Source organism: Musca vetustissima, unplaced genomic scaffold (assembly GCF_032173495.1).
Source record: "Musca vetustissima isolate MV318-11 ecotype Yass unplaced genomic scaffold, APGP_CSIRO_Mvet_v1 utg2180, whole genome shotgun sequence".
Lineage (NCBI taxonomy): Eukaryota > Metazoa > Arthropoda > Insecta > Diptera > Muscidae > Musca > Musca vetustissima.
In genome coordinates, this window is record NW_026887089.1 from 710,893 (window position 1) to 734,268 (window position 23,376).

At 33.8% G+C, this 23,376-nt stretch overlaps 3 protein-coding genes across 3 annotated transcripts; 2 read left to right on the forward strand and 1 right to left on the reverse strand.

The window, feature by feature from the left end:
* Window positions 1–12,832: 12,832 nt before the first annotated feature.
* Window positions 12,833–15,652, forward strand: LOC133334625 (lebercilin-like protein). The gene is made up of 6 exons (XM_061542939.1): window positions 12,833–12,897; window positions 12,959–13,187; window positions 13,254–13,510; window positions 14,075–14,300; window positions 14,579–15,187; window positions 15,371–15,652. The coding sequence occupies exons 1-6, from the start codon at window positions 12,890–12,892 to the stop codon at window positions 15,620–15,622; spliced, it is 1,581 nt and encodes a 526-aa protein (XP_061398923.1). The 5' UTR covers window positions 12,833–12,889; the 3' UTR covers window positions 15,623–15,652.
* Window positions 15,653–15,752: 100 nt separating this feature from the next.
* Window positions 15,753–19,416, reverse strand: LOC133334639 (ribosome biogenesis protein BMS1 homolog). The gene is made up of 3 exons (XM_061542952.1): window positions 18,094–19,416; window positions 17,502–18,036; window positions 15,753–17,446 (listed from the first exon to the last, which is right to left on the reverse strand). Exons 1-3 carry the CDS (start codon window positions 19,411–19,413, stop codon window positions 15,759–15,761), a joined length of 3,543 nt encoding a protein of 1,180 aa, XP_061398936.1. The 5' UTR covers window positions 19,414–19,416; the 3' UTR covers window positions 15,753–15,758.
* Window positions 19,417–21,420: 2,004 nt separating this feature from the next.
* On the forward strand, window positions 21,421–23,067 carry LOC133334637 (large ribosomal subunit protein eL14). Its single transcript, XM_061542951.1, has 4 exons — window positions 21,421–21,487; window positions 21,883–21,984; window positions 22,220–22,414; window positions 22,862–23,067. The coding sequence occupies exons 1-4, from the start codon at window positions 21,485–21,487 to the stop codon at window positions 23,060–23,062; spliced, it is 501 nt and encodes a 166-aa protein (XP_061398935.1). The 5' UTR covers window positions 21,421–21,484; the 3' UTR covers window positions 23,063–23,067.
* The last annotated feature ends 309 nt before the right edge of the window (window positions 23,068–23,376 follow it).

Consider the following 23,376-nt stretch of genomic DNA (forward strand, 5'->3'; position numbering starts at 1 on the left):
TATATCTCATATCGTATCATCAGCAGCGGCAGTAGCAAACACCGCAGTTAGTCAGTGAGTCCACCAGCCACAAAAAACAACAAAAATACTACTCTTAATTTAATGTCTATCTTAATTATGGATGACTAAGCGTAATGCCGCCACTGTTTGTTGTTTTTGTTGTTATTTCTTCGTTAGATGTTATTTTGTTGTTTTTGTTATTGTTGTGTGTATTCTATGATTTGTTTTTGTTTATTTAATTGAGGTTTTGTTATAAGAGGCCGAACGTTTTTTAAAGGTTAATTTTATTCCTGAACAAGTTTGTTCGCGCTCTCTCCTTCTTTGGGAAATGGAAATTCTAGGAACTAATTTACATTTCCTTCTAGGAAAACAAACTCTTTGGTTTTAAAGTTGTGATGTGTCACATTAAAAAAACACACAATTGTTGGTGTTGGAATTTTCCTCGGAATTCTCACACTTATCAGATTTAAAATTCTGTTCACTCTCGCGTGGGCTTTATTTCTTTCTCTCTCTCTCTCTCTCTCTCTCTCTCTCTTTTGGAATTTTCACACATTTCCTTAAAACACGCCAAGATATTACGACATCGTAACGAGTTACTATTGTTGTAGAGGATGAAGGTGGATGGATGGCTGAATGGTGGTGGTGGCCGAGTTTTTTCCTTTTGGGCCAACAACTTTTGAAGAACAGGATTTTTGTATATGATTCACACAAACACACAATTTTTGGTTTATTTACTATTTTAACACAATTTTTTCATTTAATTAACATTTTCTATGTGATTTTGCCACTTTTTCATTAACCATCTGGCTTTAGGTGTGGAATATATCACCTCACCTCTCTCACTCACAATGTTACACGTATTACCGTTATTACCTTTCAAATTTTCGCAACACAACAAATAGAATTCGTTTTCATTTTTTTGCTTTACATAAAATTCACAGCCTAATTTTTTTTTAATTATTTTTCTTCATTCTATTCTACTTTTGTTTAATAATAATTTTTCATTTATTACTTTTTTAATATTTTTTTCTTCTTCAAATATTCTCATGCATTTTCCCGACAATTTTCCCTGTTTTTTCTTCTTTTTTCATATACCGCATACGGTTAATATAATGTAGTATGTATTTTGTTGTTTTTTTTTCTTATTGGAAGAATGAAACGAATTTTCTGCTTCTTCTTGAATCAACCAAGCATACAATCAACACGTACCGACAAACAAGAAAACGTCTCTTCTCATTTAACTTGACCAAAAGAAACAACTCTGTTTTGCTTTCCTTCGAATCTACCGTAAAAACGTGTTGTACATGCAACGCGACCACTGAGACTAACTGATGATGATGATGGTCTTTGTTGGCTGAGCAAAGCAATCCGCCATCAATTCCCCGCAGCAGTAACAACAACAACAAAAATTCCAATACACAATGTTGGGGAGACCAACAGAGAATTAACTAACCAACCAGCCATTCATATTTGAATGGTGTGAGCGTATGAATGGCGTGCGAGAGAAAGAAAGGCCGACTGTGGGAGCTAACTGTTTTTTGGGGAGCCCTCTCAGTAATAGATGAGAGTCTTGGAGAATTGTTGTTGGTGAGAGTACTACTATTGCGGTAAAATTGAATTTTGTTTATATCATTTTTGTCTATTTCCCTTTTGGTTAATTTATTCTTTGGTGGAGCCATCGCAGTGGGGGCGTTGTGCAGAGACTTTAGGTTCGTTCGTTTACTTTCCCAGTAATATTTACTCAGTAAGAATTTGCAGAGAGTAAATACGAATTTTTCCTTTTCAAGAGAGAAAACTGCAAAAAGTAAACGAACAACATCCAGTAAAAAGATTGTTTCGACACAGCTGATTAAAACAACAAACAAATTGGCTCAAACTAAAAAACAGCATTTTTATTAGAAAAAGGGATAACAAGCGGAAAATTGATGTTGTTTGTTCCCCACAACCATTTAAAAGTTTGTGACCTGTTATTCCTGTATCTGCAATTGATATTGGGGTGGACATAACCGATGGTGTTCCAGACATGTTAGGGATGCACACTTTTTTTTTTTTTTGGATTTGGAACCTAAAAAATCGTTCGCCAATTACTCTTGTATTACCTTATTTTTAAATACTTGCGTTTTCTTCATCCATTTTGGTATTTAATGATACAAAATAAAATTCACAAAACAATCAATTTTCTTGAGAACAATTTTTTGTTTGTTTACAAAACATAACAAAACAGCTGATTAAATATCAGCTGATGGTACAAGAAAATTCTTACTGAGTAAATTTTCCTTGTAAGAATTTGCAAATACTCAGTAACACAACTGTCAAATCTGCTCTCTCAATTCACTCTCTTTTACTGGACTTTTGGGTAAACGAACAACATTTTGTAATAATTTGTACAAATTCGTACAAATTATTGAGTAAACGAACGAACCTTTTGTTACGAAAATGACTCACAAAAGAAATGTCAGAGAAAGATAAAATAGAAGAAATGTAAATATAAAACATAATACAGTGGAGGTAGCAAACAGTGTTGCCCAGAATTAGATTTTATCATATAAAACCGACCAAAAATTAAAAATGTCTCCCAAAGAAAAAAATAAATGCAGTAATTTCAAGGGGAAGGATTATTTTAACAAATACAAAAGAATTATTTTAACAAATACAAGAGAGGGGCCTTTTTTAAGGGAATCATAAAATAGGCTTGTGTGGATTTTTATACCCTCGGCTGTATGGCTAATGAGGGTATACACATACACTTTGATACGGCAAAAATGTGCCTCATCGAAATATTGGTTTTAGAGTCTAAAATTTAGACCAAAACCGTTTCAGACAATATGGAGTCGATTTACAAATGTCCGTCTGTCTGGCCGGCTGGTGCGTTTGATAACTCTCGAAGGGAATAACCGATTCCATCCAAACATAACACATCGTAATATTTCTTCCAAACTTAGTTCATGTTCGAAAATGGGGAATATCGGTCCACTCCTTCTGGTACCTTCCCCACAAAATTTTGGTAATAATGGTTTATAATATCATGCGAACGGACTATCTGATTTGAACCTAACTTTGCACAACCTATTATCTTTACTAAGCCTAGATCAAGTCCGAGGATGGGACACATTAGTCCATTATTTTTGGCAACGAATAGAGGTAGACTCCTGAAATTGTGCATGTATTTTTAGATATAACAAATTAAAAAAATATTATTTTTTTTAATTAGGGCTTGAAAGTACTAAATAGGAAAGGTTAAAGACAGATATCCGAATTTTACGCCCATGTGACATGTTCCGAGAGTTTTTGAATTCCCATTCTTTTTTAAATTTCCATGTTGTGCAAAATGGTGTGCTCAATTTCGAACGAAAGTGGGGCTCGAAAGCATAGCTGTGTTCAATATGTAACGAAATGTGTTCAATAAAAAAACATATGTTTCATTGGGATTTGCAATTTGTTTAACAACAAAATTAAGAAAAAATATGCCTGCTGGCTTATAAATTGGCCTGGTTCTACCAGAAAAAGTCTAATGATACTGGAACGTGTTAAAATAAACATTTATGCATATTTTGAGAGAAGTTGGTCCTTTCATACACAAGGGTACCATTCCCGAAAACCTGCAGTTAGCAGCTACATTAAGATTTCTGGCTATTTGTGGGTTTTAGAGGGTAGTAGCAAATGATTTAAAAATAAGTGTTGATCGCACAACAATGTGTAAAATATTGTGGATAGTAATGAAAGTCCTGGAAGACAACGTGTGTGCAAGCTGTGGACAGCTACTGACCAGGATCCAGCCATGATGCTTTTATTTGGCATATGAGTGTAACAACGTTAACAAAAGAGGAAATTGTATGCAAAATAAAGACAGTGGTTACGCTTTAAAAACATTTTTGATGACGCCCTATAAACAAGTGGATCATGGATCTTGTCAACATCGATATAATAAAGTGCACAAATCTGCAAGAAATATTATTAAAAGGACTATTGGGAATCTTAAAAGTTTTCTAGATTTATAGATTTTATTTTTATTTTGATCATATGATGGTTGAGTTGCCAGATTGATCTCAAAAATGTTGCGCGCTGTTTTTGATAAAAGAGCCTTTTTTAATTTTCTTTAATTTTACCATAAAAACTAATGTAAATACTGTATTTGTTTAAATAAATATTGTAAAAACACGTTAAATATTACTTCAGCATTCTTTTTCAACTTGTACGTGCTCAGAAAAACACGTACGATCTCATTTCCTTTTCAATCCACAAGGCTATATGCGATTGAATTATATTCCCAATATTATTTTGGGAATTCGGAATGGAGCACACCAAATTTGGGAAAATGTTTCACATTCGAGCAAACTCGAAATGCAGCACGAATTTCCAAAAACGCAGCCTTATTTGTCACCTTTGGACGAAAAGCCAAAATTTCAAGATTCTAGCTTCAGCTGTTTCGTCTGGGCGTTGCTGAATCGTAAAGTCAGTCAGTCAGTCAATGAATTTACTCCTTTATTAGTATAGGTATATAAGTACGGAATTTGTGTATTTATGTTGTTAATTGACATTTGATTTTTGCACAATCTCCAATCAGATATCGGTAGCAAATATTTAACTGAAAAGAAAATCCAGTAATAAATTTCTGGAAAGCCACATCGTGGTGGTGTTTTCTGTATTCTCCGCAGTTTCCATTTTGGAAAAACCAGGGGAATGTGGTATTGATTTTATTTGAAATAGCCTCATATATTATTTCTTTCAAATTGGGTATGTATGAAAAATTTTCAAATATATTTTTGTACCAGAAAATAATGAATTGATATACAAGAATTGTTGCATCATCTGGATTTTGTAGATATAAATTGTGGTCATTGTAATTTTTCATTTTTTTTAATTCATTTTCAGCCACTGCTTTTGTCATGCTATTTATGCACGTTGTGCATTTCGCCTTTTTTATTACACTTTTCAATATTGTGTAACCCAGCATATATCTTTCTGCCTGCATTTCAATGTCATTGGTTTGAACCGTGTTGAGGTCTTTCAGGAATTGTTCAACAACATTTCTTTGTGCACTTTTATTAATAGTTGCAGCTTTGAATGTAGTTGCTTTTTCGCATAATAGATATTGGGCATTGTCGTCATCGCAATTGTTCAGTGAGCTACCCCGAGCAGTAGCTAGAAATTTTTGTGAGGAGTATCTTGCAATATAGAGCCTCAACTCACGAACAGATGGGTGGCTGTTGTTTCCCTGGGCACGAAATCTTGAGAACGCGTTCTCCAAAGCATCCTGGCTGAGCTTTCCCGTTAAAACATAATTCACATCATTACAGCTATCGAACACCTCTTCAGAAAGCAGTATCATACCGCGGATAGTTTATGCAAGCCCATTGACACATTTGACCATGTTTGTTGTCTCAGTTTTTTGGACATATTGCAAAGAATTTTTGAGCCTTTCTATTTTGGCATTGCATCCCTGTTTGTTTTCTCAATTTTTTGGACATCTTGCAAAGCATTTTGAGCCTTTCTATTTTGGCATTGCATCCCTTGTGAATCCGCTTATTATTAGGGTTCGATGTGTGCAAATTTTTTTTCATTAAGCTAGTCGAATATGTCATTCATTTTTTAAGGAACTCGCTCGTGGGCTTTGAACAATCATTAAGTTTGCCATTCGATATGAGGGTGTCAATAGCTGCGGACACAGTATGGCTGAAAACTTGAATTGCCCTGACCACGTTCATTTTGTCCCAATTTTACAAATATACATGCCAATTTTGGGCACAATTTGACATTGAAGTTTTTCTTGTCATACTGGCAAACCGCTACTATTGGCTCCTTATTAATGATATATCCATCCACTTTGAAACCTTTCGAAAATAAATTGTTTCTTAAGGACTTAAAAAGGTGAGGAAAGTCCCAAAGAAATACAATTTTCGCATCTTTGTAGAGGAAGAAATGGTCGCTCTCCGTACAGATATCTCTGTTCAGTCTCAAATTGGATGAGCCTTGGTCACAAACTATGCCCCCCACTACGAGACCAATATCGGTAGCAGCATCAATCTTTTCGAACAATAGACTTTTTAGTTGGTCTGCATGTACGGCATTTGATGAGGCATAAAAGCTCATTATCCACTCCTACTGGTACCTTCCCCACAAAATGGTCAACATTGTGCTAATAATGAAGTTTATAATATCATGCGAACGGACTTTCTGATTTGTACCTAACATTGCACAACCTATTACCTTTACTAAGCCTAGATCCGAGTCCGAGGATGGGACACATTAGTCCATTATTTTTGGCACCTCCCTCACAAAAGGGTAACATTTTCAATATTTACAAATCAAAAAATTGCGAATGGAATGTCGGATTTGAACCAAACAAAGCCCAGATATACTCTGAAGATGGGATCCATTGTTCCACTCCTTCTGGCACTTCCCCCACAAATGATACAAATTTTTAAATTTTTTTAAATTCAATTTCAGGCGAATGGAATATCCGATTTGATCAAAACTTTGTACATCATATTATCTTTATAAAGCCTGGGGAATGTTGGTACCTCGCCCACAAAATTATCAAATTGTGTTAAAAAAATATTTTATAATATCATGACTTGAACCAAACTTTGTACAACCTGTTGTCTTTACTAAGCCTAGATCAAGTCCGAAGATATCATCCATTGTTCCACTCCTTCTGTTACCTCCCCCACAAATGGTCAACATGTTCAATATTTATAAATCCAATATCAGTCGTATGGTATGTCAGATTTTAGCCAAACTCCACATTTGTGTTACCAAGCCTAGATCAAGTCCGAAGATGGGACCCATTGGTCCGATCCTTCTGATACCTCCTCCCACAAAAGGGCAATATTTTTTAAGCTTGCAAATTTAATTTAAAGCTAATTGAATAACCCATTTGATCAACATTAAATCCGAAAATTCTTCGATAAAAGCATGTACCTTATATACTAGGACAGTTCGAAAAATTCTTTGCCTAGCACAAAAAGCCAAGTATAAACCGGAAAAAGTGAAGTGTTTTGGAAACTTCTATCTCTGTTATGAAGGCAACTCCTTTTTACAATGGAAAAATTAGAAATGCCTGCTTTCATTGTAAAAAAAAAATTGCGTATGCGTCTTTTTTGAACACCTGTTTCTATATGAAGGAGTTGCCTGATCGAAACAAAATTTAAATTATGTTCATAACAGAGATGGGCGTTTCCAAAACACTTAACTTTTTCCTGTGCTAGGCTAAGAACTTTCGTAAAGCGAATAATAAAACCAATATGTAATTCCAAAGACCTCCACAAACTGTAGGCTGAGGGCTTCATACACTGATAGAAAAATGGCATTTCAAATTTAAGCCGAATACACTCAGTTTTTACTAAAATCGTACTTAAAAAATTAAGAAAAAATCGTACTTAGTTATTCTTAAAATAAGTACAAATTTGGATAGTTTTATAAATTCAAGTACGGAAATTATTGGAATAAGTACTAATTTCTTGACTTACGTAAAAAATTCTCATATTATGGTAAGATTTGTATTTAATTCAAGAAAAAATTTCTAATAATGAAAAGTAAGTCATATATAACTTGAATTAAAAAGGAAATTCTTAAAACAAGCTTTGAGAGAAAAACAATGAGCACATAACAAATTTACTCTCTCAGATACTAATGAAAAGTAAGCGGAATATCACTTGAAATAAGAAGAACATTCCTATAACAAGCCTTGAGAGAGGAAAATTATGGAATACAAAAACTCTCTCGGCTGCATTTTTTTCTTAGTTGCGTTTGTTCATTTCTAGCTTTGATACCGAACATTGTGGAAAAGCAGTATTAGTTCGATTTGCGCGTGCCAGTAGACGGTTGGTAGAATTGATTGTTTTTCTGTGTGCCAAAAAATGAGTGAAAGTGTTTTATCAACTGTGAAAGAGACGCCTCCTGTGGACGACGACTCCCGTCTGCGCAAATTACTCCAGGAGTTTCAATTGGAATCAGTCTTTGATTATTTGAAAGGTGAGTATAACAAAGATGGCGAAAAAAATAAAATATATATTCCGAATATTTTGAAGTCTTTGATTATTTGAAAGGTGAGTATAACAAAGATGGCGAAAAAAATAAAATATATATTCCGAATATTTTGAAGTGTTTATAAAAGTGTGCGCGTGTGTTTTTTTATACATATGTAATATTTTACTCCAAATATATTGACTATTTCTATATACACATTTTAATAACGGTATATTTCCGAAAAATTCTTATGAAAATGTACATAAAGCTCAACAACGCCTGGTTGCTTTCGCAAACTGTTTGTATAAAATATATATGTGTATACACACAAACACCTACTTGGTATACACATATTACCATGCAACAAAAGCGCGATCTTCAAAACGATAAGATATGCGCAAAATTTCTTAGATCAAGAATATACTTCTTGCATTTCTAACGCGCATATATTTTAAGTATTTCAAATTCTTAACGTAAGTGCAACACACATAATCTAAGTAGAGAGAGCGAGTTGAAAGCAAACCAAAATGTCTCTGTAATTGTCTGTTGCATTGTGTATTTTTTTGGAAGGAGAGAGAGTGTTGAAACAAATCCAAATTTTATGCTCTATTCCGGTCTCATTGAATTTATTCGTATTCCTGGTCGTCGCTTACTATGTTTTTCAGTTTTGAGTTGTAGCAAAATGCATTGATAGTTCTAAAGAATTTTGTTGATATCGTTATTTGTCGTTGCGCTTTACATTAGTTGTGTTTTATATTATTCTTCAATTACAATATTTCCATATTATCTTTATGGTTTAACAATAACTTTATATCCTTATTTATTTAGCTGCTCAAGTGCGGTATAGAAGTTTGCAATACATGCGAACAGAAGATATAAAAGAAGCAATACCTCCTCTTGGTCTTCGAATAGAATTTCGAGAAAAACCTTTCAATAGCAGGTAATAAAATTTAATGAATATACGATTTGGCGAATTAAATTGATTTTTCAATATTATTTTATAGTTTGGTATCGATGACGAAACAATTTCTGTGCAATTCAAAGTCGACAATTGGTTGACAGGAAAATAGTTCCATGGGAAACTGCTGATTTGGTAAGCATTAATTTAAATAATTATTTGCCAAAAATTAGCAATTATTTAACATAGTCTTCATTCCAGTCTCATTTGATAAATTTACCACCATAGATTTTATATTTCGTATTATCTTTTCAGATCCAAATTGATTTCGAACTTTTGTATTCAGGCAAGAGTCATATGTTGTTTTCCAAGTGGCAAAATTTCAAAGGAAAAATTTTGCCATATCACTAGACCTCGGATTTTTGCATATTTTTTATGCTTTATCCGATTGGACTCAAATTTTGTATTTAGGCGTTTCATGCTTTAATTGATCGATATTTGGGGTCATGTCAAAAATATGCAAAAAATATGCAAAATATATGCAAAAAATATGCAAAATATATGCAAAAAATATGCAAAATATGCAAAAAATATGCAAAATATGCAAAAAATATGCAAAATATGCAAAAAATATGCAAAATATGCAAAAAATATGCAAAATATGCAAAAAATATGCAAAATATGCAAAAAATATGCAAAATATGCAAAAAATATGCACGGTTTGCTAGGTCGATATGCGTTAAATATATGCAAAAAATATACAAAATATGCATTGTCGATATGCAAAATATGCAAAAATATGCAAAATATGCAAAATATGCAAAAATATGCAAAATATGCAAAAATATGCAAACATATGCAAAATATGCAAAAATATGCAAAATATGCAAAATATGCAAAAATATGCAAAATATGCAAAACATATGCAAAATATGCAAAAAATATGCACGGTTTGCTAGGTCGCACTATTAAAGATAGAACTTTGAAATTTTGCACATATATTATTATTACTCCTAGGATGTTTGGTATTGGAAATGGGATATATCGGTCCACGTTTTAGTATATCGCCATATAACGGTTAAATATGTTTGCATGTTTTATACATATATTTAGCAAATTTTTCATAATGCCCCAAAAATCTAACAGTTGAACCATGAAACGCATACATACAAAATTAGATTTCTATAGGTTAAAAACAAAGAAAGCACACAAATTCGAAAACTACCATGAAAAATCTTTTTTTTTGTTTTTTTTTTTTTTTTTTTTTTTTTTTAATTAAAATAATTGCATATGTGAAATATGTTGCTCATATTTTGCATATTTTGGCCAATATTTTTCATATTTTTTGCATATTTCTCGCATATCGACCTAGCACACCGTGCATATTTTTTTGCATATTGTGCATATATTTTTGCATATTTTGCATATGTTTGCATATTTTGCATATGTTTGCATATTTTGCATATATTTTGCATATTTTGCATATATTTTGCATATGTTTGCATATTTTTGCATATTTTGCATATGTTTGCATATTGTGCATATATTTTTGCATATTTTGCATATGTTTGCATATTTTGCATATATTTTGCATATATTTTGCATATATTTTGCATATTTGGCATATATTTTGCATATGTTTGCATATTTTTGCATATTTTGCATATGTTTGCATATTGTGCATATATTTTTGCATATTTTGCATATTTTGCATATGTTTGCGTATGTTTGCATATTTTGCATATTTTGCATATATTTTGCATATTTTGCATATATTTTGCATATGTTTGCATATTTTTGCATATTTTGCATATGTTTGCATATTGTGCATATATTTTTGCATATTTTGCATATGTTTGCATATTTTGCATATATTTTGCATATATTTTGCATATGTTTGCATATTTTTGCATATTTTGCATATGTTTGCATATTGTGCATATATTTTTGCATATTTTGCATATGTTTGCATATTTTGCATATGTTTGCATATTTTGCATATTTTGCATATATTTTGCATATTGTGCATATATTTTGCATATTTTGCATATTTTTTGCATATTTTGCATATATTTTGCATATTTTGCATATTTTTTGCATATTTGCATATGTTTGCATATTTTGCATATATTTTGCATATATTTTGCATATGTTTGCATATGTTTGCATATTATGCATATTTTTGCATATATTTTGCATATTTTGCATATGTTTGCATATTTTGCATATGTTTGCATATTTTGCATATGTTTGCATATTTTGCATATATTTTGCATATTGTGCATATATTTTGCATATTTTGCATATATTTTGCATATTTTGCATATTTTTTGCATATTTTGCATATGTTTGCATATTTTGCATATATTTTGCATATTTTTGCATATTTTGCATATATTTTGCATATTTTGCATATGTTTGCATATTATGCATATTTTTGCATATTTTGCATATTTTGCATATATTTTGCATATGTTTGCATATTTTGCATATGTTTGCATATTTTGCATATTTTGCATATATTTTGCATATATTTAGCATATTGTGCATATATTTTGCATATTTTGCATATTTTTGCATATGTTTGCATATTTTGCATATGTTTGCATATTTTGCATATTTTGCATATTTTGCATATTTTTGCATATTTTTGCATATTTTAGCATATTTTAGCATATATTTTGCATATTTTTGCATATTTGGCCTATATTTTGCATATTTTATGCATATATTTTGCATATTTATTGCATATCGACCTAGCATATTTTGCATATTTTTTGCATATTTTGCATATATTTTGCATATTTTGCATATTTTTTGCATATTTTTTGCATATTTTGCATATTTTTTGCATATTTTGCATATTTTTTGCATATTTTGCATATTTTTTGCATATCTCGTGCATATGCAAAATATGCAAATATGCAAAAAATTAAAAAATATGAACCCTTCAAATAATTCTAAATCCTTTGAAACGAATTTGTGTCCAATCAGAATTTCGATATCTTCATTATTAAAAAATATGCAAATATGCAAAATCCGAGGTCTACATATCACGAAAGAAACGTCACCAAGTGAAGGACACACAACAACTAGGTAAACATGAGGAGTTTTTTGTATTATATAGATTTAAAAATGATTTTTCATTTATTTTTGGTATTACTTTATAATTTCTCTTAAAAATCAAATAAACTATATTTTACGTAAATCAACCAAAATGTTGCATACCCACCCAGAACTCGGAATATTAAATTCGAGACTCTGCGGTTTACAAAATCTTAATGCTTTATAGGAGGATGTATCAAAACATTGGGCCGATATAACCCATTTTCAATATCAAACAATTTAGAAGTAGTAAAAGTCTATGTTAAAAAGTTCTATCATACATACTACGATCTCAATCATGACATCAAGAGACGAACATGGCTTAATCAACATAACATTTTCTTCTGAAAAAAGCACGTCTATTATAACAAAAATTCACATATTACCCCATTTATATACGATAGCCAATCTATCAGCATTGTTTACAACTAATCCTTGTCTAAAACAAAACAACATAGTGGTCCTTATTTACCGACGTCCTTGCGCAATGCTAATGTCAAGAAAAAAGAAAAAGAAAATTGGCGCTTAATTTTTTCTTAAGGCAAAGCTTTTCAAGCCTTTCCAACCATTTCCGGGAAAATAACATCTGCTTCTAATTTCGCAACAATTATTGTTTTTGTTTGTTATTGACGTCATAGAAATCGAATGTGTTAGGTGGTCACTATGGCGACTTCATCGTCAATGGGGGCCTGTGATAAACAAGATGCATTGAAGCGTCCAAACACTTTGTTTTTTCCAATCATGTTTTCATAACGTATCACATCAAAGTTTTGTTAACAAAGGGAGCTTTAACTAAAAAAGCAGAAAAAATATATTTTATTTTTATTCAATTTTACAAATATCTATTCTATATTTTCCATGAACTCACCACGAAAATCCATTTCGGCCTCTAGTGTTGTTTCGGGAAATTGTAAAACTATGAATCCGTATGTTCTAGAATATCAAACAAAGACTTTGTATTCATGTTCTATAATTTCTTCTTAGCAGAACTTCGACCAAAAGTTGTGAAAGTTTGTATTCGAATAGCTCCAAGGGATCCGCCAGTAATATATATCGACGAAAATTGCCCACAACAATGGATGGCAAAAATGGCTGCATGCGCCAACCGGCCTTGATACCAGCAACAAATGAAGTTCGTCAGCGTGTCTTATCGGCTCGTAGGCTAAGAATAAAAACTTATCAAAATCAATTGGCAAATGCCCAACAAACTATTGCGGTAACGAAGGAGAACTATTGAACATACATAAGCAGAGATTTTCATTAAGGTTTTTTTGTTTTCTAGGAATTGGCCCATGAAAATCGTATACTGCGCACCTTGCATAAACGCCAAGATTCCGCTTTATCCAAATATGAATCTACAAATGCTGAACTTCCCCAATTGCTGCATTCACATGCCGAGGAATTGCGAATGTGGCAAACCAAATATCGTAATCTCCAGACAATCAATAAGGATTTGGAACAGCGTCTAAAACAAAAGGAAGCGATTATATTGTCACTTAGTGATCAGAACAAATATTTTGTACAATTAAATAAGGATAAGTAAGTATTGAAATCGAATTTAAAACACAGGTCATTAATGAAAAAAATTCTTTATAAAAGAAAAAGATGAGGAAAGAGAATTTTCCACATAACATTCGTCCGTCCATAACTTCTCCCTCATAGAATTAAAAGAGACACAGACGTCCTGTTTAAATTGGAAGTACGGTTTTTCATGGGGGTCATACCTTAATACAGACAACTGTTCATAATTATGATTAAGGAATAGTAGAACACCATCCGAACCCCATGTAAAACTATAATCAATTCGGTTAGAGAACGTTTCGAAAATTATCAAAATACCAATAATGAAAATAAGGCTATATGGAACACAAAATACTGTTTGATTTCGTTAATCGATTATATGCCTGAAAGGATTTTAATGTGTAGTTCGTATTTTATTTTTAATTTTTGAAAATTTTATTTTTATACCCTTTTATTGCTAAGTAGGGTGTATTCATAACTGACGGCGACAACGACTGATACTTTTTAATTTGTATTATTAATATTTGAAAAAAAATATTTTTTCTTATCTGCATATCTTTACCCCTTCTCCTCTTGTTTCAGAAACCTCGAAGATCGTCAAAAATTGACCGAAAAACTGCAATCGCTGGAAACACGCTTACAAGAGAAGGATAACGATCTGAAGATGATGGCTCGTAAAATGCAATTGGAAGCCAAACAGGCTAAACAACAATTACTGGCCGAACAACGCAAAACCAAAGAAGTTTTAATGAAATTGGAAAAGGCTCGGCTTGAATTATCGGGATTTCGAAAATTGGAGGAATTACAGGTAAGTTCGACCTACACCTTAACTTAAGTATAGAACAAGCAAGTAAAAAAGTGTCAGTCGGTGTTGCCGACAGACATATACGAGGGCAGATCGGAAAGTTCTCAGCCTAGCACAAAAAGTGTCAATATTCTTATATCTTCATTTTTTTATTTTCCATTTTTTTATTTCTTGTTATCCTGATGCAATCTTCGCATACATCCCATTTTCCTTCAATTTGTTTCTTACCTCTGATTCTTTTTTCATTTTAAATTATATTCATTTTTGTTATCTCTTTACAGCTCCAGGACAAATTTAACATGAACATGCCCAGACGACATAAAACCAACAACAACAACACCCATGACGAGCTCAAAGATGACAAAGATTTGGAAAAGTTTTTACAGCATGCCACAGATCATGAAAACCTTGATGATTTTGAAGGTTCCAATAGTCAACGATCTCAGCGATCAACACAAAGTCATCTAACTGTAACACACCGATCCAATTGCACAGTCAAGAAGATGACACTGAACGGCAATTCCAGTCCGAAAGAAAATAAACCAAATTCTGGTGGGAAAACGATTGCCATATTGCGACGCATTGATCAGGGTGATGGTGATGCTGGTAAAGCTGAAATTTCGGAAAATACACCTAATCATTTAATGGAGTCAAAGAAAAGTGAAACATTTTCCACGGATTATGAAGATGATTATGAACAGGAAGAAGAGGAGGAGGATGACGAAGAAGATACCGAGGAACAGAATTCATCCAATGAAGAACATTCAAATGGCTCAAATCGTAATGGCTCCAATGAAATGGGAAATTTTATAGATAATATTGATAAAAATTTGGAAAAAGATTTATACGAAGATAATGGCGACTATTTTAAGGAACAACAGAAAGTTGAGGTATATAAATTTAAAATAAACACTATAACATGTATAAAATTATAGTGGTCACAAAAACACTTTCAAAGTGTTGCTCATAAATCCCGTATTAAGTGAGACCTTATACCTTACAATATATTTGTATAAATACCAAATATGTCCGTATTTTTTAAATTTGGTATTTTCTCTTTTTCCACCTCTCAGCTTCCAAATACGGGCAAGAAAATTCGCATGAAAGAAGAAATTTCCAGCATACGTAAACAAATATCCGATGATTATAAAGAACGTGAAGCTTTTCTCGATACATTTTGTCGACAAGCAACCAGCGGAGCCTTAAAAGATGATACACCTAAGAAAAGAAATAGCATTGCTGTGGAACATAATGTCATTGGAAATCGCAAACATAAACTATTGGCCGCTCTAAAAGCCATTGAAGATAACAAGAGTCAGGATTAAATTACAAAGGCTTTGTTTCTTTCTTTATTTTTCTAAAAAATGATTTTTCTTTATACAAATAAAAAACTAGAAACTTAAAAAAAGATCTTAAATTAAGTGATAACTAAACAACCCCTTTTAACAAAGGGTTAGGTGTTTATGTCTTTGTTTTACTCTTCATTTTACTGAGGGCGCGGGAAACCTTTTTACGCAACTCCTTTTGCCGTTTCAACTTGGAAAGTTCCTCTGCGCGTTTTTGTAATTTGAATTTCTTGACACGCAGTTTAGTTTCATGACGATCTTTGTTACGTTTCTCTTGATAATTTGTTTCGATCATGTTCATAAGTTTGGCCACCTTCTGTTCGTGTGGCGAACGTACAACAGCCACACGTTCAGCCTTTTCGGCTGGGGTCAAAGGACCCATTTTAGGTTTATCCTTATATGGTAGAGCCCTTTGCAGGGATTTCGGAATAACCAATGGACGAAATACTTTGGGTTGTCTCTTGATTTCGGTATATAAACTATCGGGTTGGGCTTCATTTTTAATTTGTTTCTCCCTCTTGAGTTGACCCAATGTTTTCATACCCTGCCAATGTAGCTTTTGTTCGGGAGGCAGTAGTAGAGTTGTAACTGGGGCATAGAAACGATGTACATCGACACGGAACCAGGTCCGGCAGAATACAATATCACTCAATAGAATCTTATCTTCAAAGGTGGCCCTAAATGAACCCTCTGGCGTGTGATGGGCCTTTTTAATTTGACCTCTAATGCCGGATACAGTTTTTATTTTAGCACCTTCAAATTTGGCCACTTCCAAGCTGGTATTAAACATACCCTTAATGAAGGCAGATTTTTGATAGATTTTGAAGGGATGACCCACCAGTTTTAATTTCTTCATGATTTGACAGGACTTATCCAATTCGGTAACACAGCCCGTGGCAGCAATTCGGAAACCAATACGCTTCAATTCCTCCTGATCATGTTTTACCGTTTGCAGGGCCAAGAAACCGGTATTCTGTGGTGTTATGGGACCCCAAAATGTCATGCTGCAGGTAACATGTTCTGGGGTATATTTCAAATAACGATGGCGGAAATTATCTTCCACCTTGGCATAAACAGCCACAGTTTGGAAACGTCTCCAACCCATGGAAATAATGAGGGGGTCGCCAGACTTAAGAATCTTCTTATACCAACGATGTTTCTTCACTTTGCAATTGACATAGCCAATATTCTCCTCGGCCATGTTGAGACCACCCACAAGTACCGGGTAAGTGGGGTCAAAGTTTTCAATAAATTCAGCTGGTAAATTTTTGAAACCCAAACGGACATACATGCCGGCACGATAACCTTCGATTTGGACACGCAACTCATTATCCAAATTTTCGAATTCACTTTTATTTAGCTGGGATTGTTTTTGCGCTTCAGCCTTAAGGCTTTCATAGTAATCGTGGTCACCCTTAATGCGTCCATCGTCCTCTTCCTTTTCACCTTTGCCATCATATTCGGCATCAAATTTGGCTTTGAGTTTTAATTTCTTCGCCATGATTTCAGCCTTGGTGAGATTTTCTTCCTCGACACGGGTCATTTTACGTTTCTGAGCTTCACTAGTTTGGGCTTCTGATTCATTAGTTTGTTGTTCATTTTCGCCCTCTTCTTTGGGTTTGCCACTTAGTTTTTCACCCGTTTCCAGATCTTCAAAATCACCATATACCTCACTTTCCGCATCACTCATATCATCGAGACGCAAAAGATTTTCAGCATCCTCGGAGGCTTTCCATTTGCCGGTAACAAAGCAATTGCGTATTAAATCCTTATTACTATCCTCCAGCCAATTACGTGTGCTTTCTGTAAAAAAGTTAAAATAAAAATCCGCAAACGGTAATTGATCTCAAAAACTTACCGAAATTATCATCAAAGAAACATGATTCAAATTTGTCACGCAAATCTTTATCTTTTTGCAATTCGGTTTGCTTTTTAGCAGCCACCTTGAAAAGGCCACCAATAGCATCCTCATCATCGTCAGACTCGCCAGCTGACTGTTCATTATTATCTTCGGCTGACTTTTTTAGTTCACTCTGTGTATAACAGCCGTAGACCAAACGCATTAAATTTTTGGATTCAGAGTGACGCTGAAGGAAAGCATCTCTGGCCTTCTCGGCCAAATTTTCTTTCCAACTCAAGTTATTGGCAATAATTGCTTCTTCTTCGTCGTCTTCCTCCTCCTCTTCATCCTCATCACTGGAATTTTTAGATTTTCTAGATTTTTTCAATTTATCCAAATCTTGATAATCATCATCATCGGAAGAATCTTCTTCGGATTCCATATTCCTGGATTCATTTTGGGAATCTTCATTACGCCAATCATCGCCATCAAATTCATTAACACTGTCAGCTTCATCATCCTCTTCTTCATCGTCATCAACACCGGAATCATCCTAATGAAAACATTTAAATTAAATGTCAATTTATTAAATTTTTTTGTAACAACTTACCTCTTCCCCAGAATCATCATCGCCATCATCAGAGCCATCATCTTCTTCATCATCCTCCCCCATTTCATCTTCTTGTACAAAATCTTTAGACTTAATCGCAGCACCATCCGAAAACAAACGGAATTCCTGTTCATCGATTTGTTCATCCACAGTTTGTTTTTTACCAATCAACTTTCCCACCAACTCTTCCTGTTCCGTGGCCTCAGCAGTCTTATCCTTATGACTGTGGGATCCTTGCAATTCAATATACACAGCATCCTTATCATAAACAATACCACCCACACCCGACATTGGGGCATACAGCAAACGCTCCTTCTCCAGCAAAGTACGTTTCTTTTCTGTACCCGGTAATGGACATGGATCCGAAATTGCACTTAATTCATCAATTCGAGCATCACCCAAACCCGCAATATGTACCATATGCTCCTGCTTCAGGGGAACACCGCGAACATAACCATACAAGACCACATCACGATCACATTTTGGATTACGTCGTATCACATCGGTGTTGGTCATATCTTCAACACGATCCACAACCACATAACTGTGGGCACCGCGCCATGTCAAAGGACGGAATTTCATTACGGATATGAAACGTCCCAAATTCTTGATTTCATTCCTCAGGTATTCACCGTGCAATAAACCCGACAAATAAAACAATTTAGCACCATCGTATACCTCAGTCCAGAAACGATGCTTCAATTCCTTCTTCCGTTTCCTTAACTGTTTAGTATTCTTAATCATATCTAAATGGGTTAACACGCCCATAATCTTTGGCATACCATGCACCTGGCATATATTCAAGAATTCAAATATTTCCATTTCAAAGCCATAACTGGCATCGCACATAAGCAATACCAAATCGGCACACTTGGCCACATCTATCATCGAGTTGATGTCATTGTTGCATTCCAACAATGTAATACGCCGCTTCTTGGACGTAACAATGGTAATGGGGCCCTTAATGTCATTGACATTAGTGCGGGTAAAGCTTTTTATCAGATTATTGATCAGTGTGGTTTTACCAACCTTTGGTGGTCCCACTACTGCAATTAACACTGGTGGTGGTTCATCGGGAGTTTGATCCACCAAAGGAATATGTTGTTTCTTGGCAGTTAAATCTTCTTTGCGTCGGAAATTCCTTTCAGCACTGACGGCAGAGTTAATGGCAAATGCTTTAGGATTCCGTTGACGTGCTGTCAATGTTGGTTCCTTTTGATTTGATTCTTTCTTCGCTTTCAATTTCTTTTTCTCAGCCTTCACACCAGATTGTCGTGCCCGATGTGATTTCTTTTTATCAGCTCCTTCATCTTCCGGCATTTTATGTTAGTTAACGTTCAGTAAATGAGGAAAATAAATGAAAAAATTTAAATAATATGGGACAGTTTTTTATGTTTGCACGTCTCTCCCGTTTACACGTGCGATTTATTGATCCCTAAGTCGACTTTCATCTACTGTCAAATGCATCATTCAGGGTTGTATTTGCAATGATTGTAATAGAATATTAATTCTATTTCGTTGTTCATTATGAATTCATAGCGATTTTACAGGAGATGCGTTTTAAGTTTTCAATTTATTCACACTTTATATGGGACAGAGGAACTTCTACAGCTTCTCAATTAGAGTGTGTAAGATATATTCATATGCATTTTTTACACAACATGAAGTCTGTTACAGCGAACAATCGTGCACCATTAACTCGAAAATCATATTTTTTGAGTTATGCCTGTCTTGCAGCAAATGAGCGACACAATAAATTTGGACTGTCAGCTCTTTTATCGAATAATAATTGTTCAACAACCATGATTAATTTTGTGTTTGTCTGGTGAGTGACGAACATGAGATGTCACACAATCAAACAAGTTTTATGGGGGAACACATAAAAGGACTTTTAGGCTTGGCATGTTGAGTTGGCTTCTTTTATTGTAAAAGAATAAAGGAGAACGTCGTCCAAATTCAATTTTCACTCTGATATTCCTTTATAAATTGACAATGCATACGAAGTCAACTTAACAGGGCAGTCCTGAATCCTCGTATGTGTTTCCCCCTTTAGGCGGAATACACAGTAGCACCTTTGAATGGCACTCTCGTCCAAATTCTGCCTTTTGGTAGTGTGGCCTCACATATAAGAGGACTACAGGCAATGCATGTTAAAGGTACGTTTAGATTTACGAAACCCAGTCAATCTCAAATGACAATTCCATAGCGTATACGTAAATATAATCCACTGGATTTGTGAACAGGATTAAGTGAGGGAATGGAATTGACGTTTGAGATCAAATGGATTTAGTCTAAACCATGCCACAATAAATACATAGTTCATTTAGCGCAGCTGATGTCTCGATTGGTAATTTCTATATGAATTCGATGTGCAGAAGATCGATTGACAGAAGATCGGGACAAAAACAACGGTTTTTGTAGCATAAGTTGAATGGTGTCATTTCATGCATTGCCAACCTACCTTGTATAATTGTACCATGATTGTACGTATTTTCTCCTTAACAGGGCCACAGCCATGGCATGTTAATTTGACTTTGTTTAATGTAACAGAATAAGGAAAAATAACGTCCAAAATCAAGTTTGACTCTGATATCCCTTTATAAATTGACATTTTAAATAATGCCAACTTAATATGCCATGCTTGAATCCTGGTATGTGTTTCCAAATTTTGCCGTTTATACATCCCTTGAGATTATAGTCCGATTCCAGATCCTGAAAGCATTTACTTATTTTACAAGTTTTGTAGCCTTTTATTTGAAAACCATACATTAACCATACCAATTTTTGAATTTATGTGAAATTCTTGATTTTTTTATTAGCGACTATTTTATATATAAATTTAGATTGATTTTAAATGCACACAAACAAGCTTATAGAATATCCTCTTAAATCGACTCGATTTCTTAATCCAATTCTAAATAAATTTTTTATTAAGACAGTTATGGCATTTGTGGTTTTACTATTATATATTGGACAAAAAAGTAAATATAAATATACTTTATTTTGTCCAATACATAAAGGATGTTCTATTACAAATATATTATTTACACTATTGATACAATATAGTTGTCTGTACTATCTTTACATATTTATGTTTAAAACCTCTTCCCAAAAAGTACACTGAAATGAAACCAATGACTTTAAAATTTACAATTTTGACCTGAAATTTAAAATCAATAGACATCAAATCTGTTTAAATCACATAAAAATATTTGCCCATCAACGATTTTTTCCAAAACAAACACTTCGAAAATACAACCCTGTCACCAGCTGCGGTGTAAGCACGACCCACGTGTTAATCTATTACGAAAAAACTGCTAGAAAAGTTGTGGAAGATGGCGTTTTCTTTTGCTCTCGCTCTTTTACATTTCTTTCTTTCCGGTTAGCAGTCATGGTAAGAAATGTTTTCAATTTTTTTCTTCACGAAAAATTATGAAAATGTGTGGAAAAATGTTTCAAGTCCTTGTTAAATGTATGTGCAAATGATGCAGCAATGGAAATTATATCGGTTTATGTGAAAATTGTGTAATTTTTGTCTGGAAATGTGTGAAAACAAATGGAAATAGTGTGAGTGTGTGCTCCTGTAGTTGGCCAACTCGTTTTGACAGCTGACAATGTGTCAAAAGAAGAACGGTGTGCACGCATAGCAGCACAACGTGTTTAGTCGAACCAGAGAGGGACTTGAAAGCATAATTTTCCACAGCAGTATTCGTAATAAAATGTGAAGACTGAAATAATTAAATTTTCAAAGAAGTTATAACAACGTGTTTCTCTTATCTCTGTTTTTAGCCCTTCCAAAGATTTGTACAAACTGGTCGCATTGCGAAATGCTCGGCTGGTCCCTTGAAGGGACGTCTCGTCGCCATTGTCGACGTGATTGACCAAAACAGGGTAAGTTTGAAAATAACATTTCATATTCCACACATGTGGTGACTTTGTTGTTGTTTATTTGTGATCATGATGATTATTGGCTTCTTGATAGGAAGTGCCAACTGATACATAACTGAAGCTATCTTACCATGATTAACTGAGACTACAAATAAACAAATCGATGAAGTCACTGTGTATGTATTCTCTTTTGTTGAAAATGCGCTTGAAATTAATTGTTGTTTTTTATTTTATTTAGGTTCTCGTTGATGGTCCCTTGACTGGTGTACCCCGCCAAGAATACAGATTGAACAATCTGCACTTGACCAAATACCGCATCAAGTTCCCTTTCACTGCCCCCACACGTGTTGTCCGCAAGGCATGGACTGAAAGTGACTTGAAGGCCCAATGGAAAGTTAGTCCATGGTCCACCAAGGCTCAAAACATTTGCAAGGTAAGTTGTCAAACGAAAACTATACCCCTCCTCCTACTACTCTACGCTCAACATGATGATAATGAAAGTTCTTGATAGGAATTGCCGGCTGATACATACATGAAGCTAATTTTTCATTTTAACTGAAACCACTCATTATCATCAGCTGTTGGATTTATGACCATTGTTTACATTTACTAATTTTGTGTTTTTTCTTCTCTTTTAGGTATGTATTATAACAGTAAAAAACAAATCCCTCATAGTTTAAATGGAGATGACTACACTAAATCTCTCAACATGATGATAATGAAAGTTCTTGATAGGAATTGCCGGCTGATACATACATGAAGCTAATTCTTTTATTAACTGAAGACCCCATACAATATTCATTATCAATCTGTTGGTCTCGTTTGCTTATGGAATGGTGGCTAACAATTTTTTTTTTGTTTGTTTATTTTCTATTTTTAGCGCTCCCAATTGAACGATTTCGATCGCTTCAAATTGCGTTATGCCAAGCGTCAACGCAACAAGTTGTTGACCATCGCCTTCAACGCCTTGAAGAAACGTACCAAGGAAGACGGTACCGTACGTAAAATCAAGAAGGACAAACGTGAACGCATTCGCGAATTGAAGGCTAAGGGCATCAAGAAGGGCGCTGCCAAGAAGTAAATTTGTTTGACCATATTTACTTTTGACACCACACACACAACAATGTTCTGAATAGTTATTTAGTACGTTTTTTTCTTTAAAGACCTAAAGAAAGAAGATAATAAAAAATATTGAAAAAACAAACTATTTTCTAAGAAAATAAAAACACATTTAATTTATTTTTGTATTTTGGTCGTTATGATGTAGGACAAGCAATAATATATATGAATGGTGAAAGAGAGAATGAGTATTTCAAAAATAGAAAAATATTAGATGTCGCTCTTGATTACGACATTTTGATGGATGGAAATTCATACTTCCTGTGATATTTATAA

Excerpts from the sequence above, each read along its gene's own strand:
- LOC133334625 (XM_061542939.1), top strand. Across the intron at positions 14,301-14,578 it reads GAAAATTGGAGGAATTACAG|CTCCAGGACAAATTTAACAT; the intron begins GTAAGTTCGACC and ends ATCTCTTTACAG. Across the intron at positions 15,188-15,370 it reads AGGAACAACAGAAAGTTGAG|CTTCCAAATACGGGCAAGAA; the intron begins GTATATAAATTT and ends TCCACCTCTCAG.
- LOC133334639 (XM_061542952.1), bottom strand. The coding sequence starts at position 19,413 with ATGCCGGAAGATGAAGGAGCTGATAAAAAGAAATCACATCGGGCACGA. Across the intron at positions 18,037-18,093 it reads ATGATGATTCTGGGGAAGAG|GATGATTCCGGTGTTGATGA; the intron begins GTAAGTTGTTAC and ends TGTTTTCATTAG. Across the intron at positions 17,447-17,501 it reads TTTCTTTGATGATAATTTCG|AAAGCACACGTAATTGGCTG; the intron begins GTAAGTTTTTGA and ends ACTTTTTTACAG.
- LOC133334637 (XM_061542951.1), top strand. Across the intron at positions 21,985-22,219 it reads ACGTGATTGACCAAAACAGG|GTTCTCGTTGATGGTCCCTT; the intron begins GTAAGTTTGAAA and ends TATTTTATTTAG. Across the intron at positions 22,415-22,861 it reads AGGCTCAAAACATTTGCAAG|CGCTCCCAATTGAACGATTT; the intron begins GTAAGTTGTCAA and ends TTCTATTTTTAG.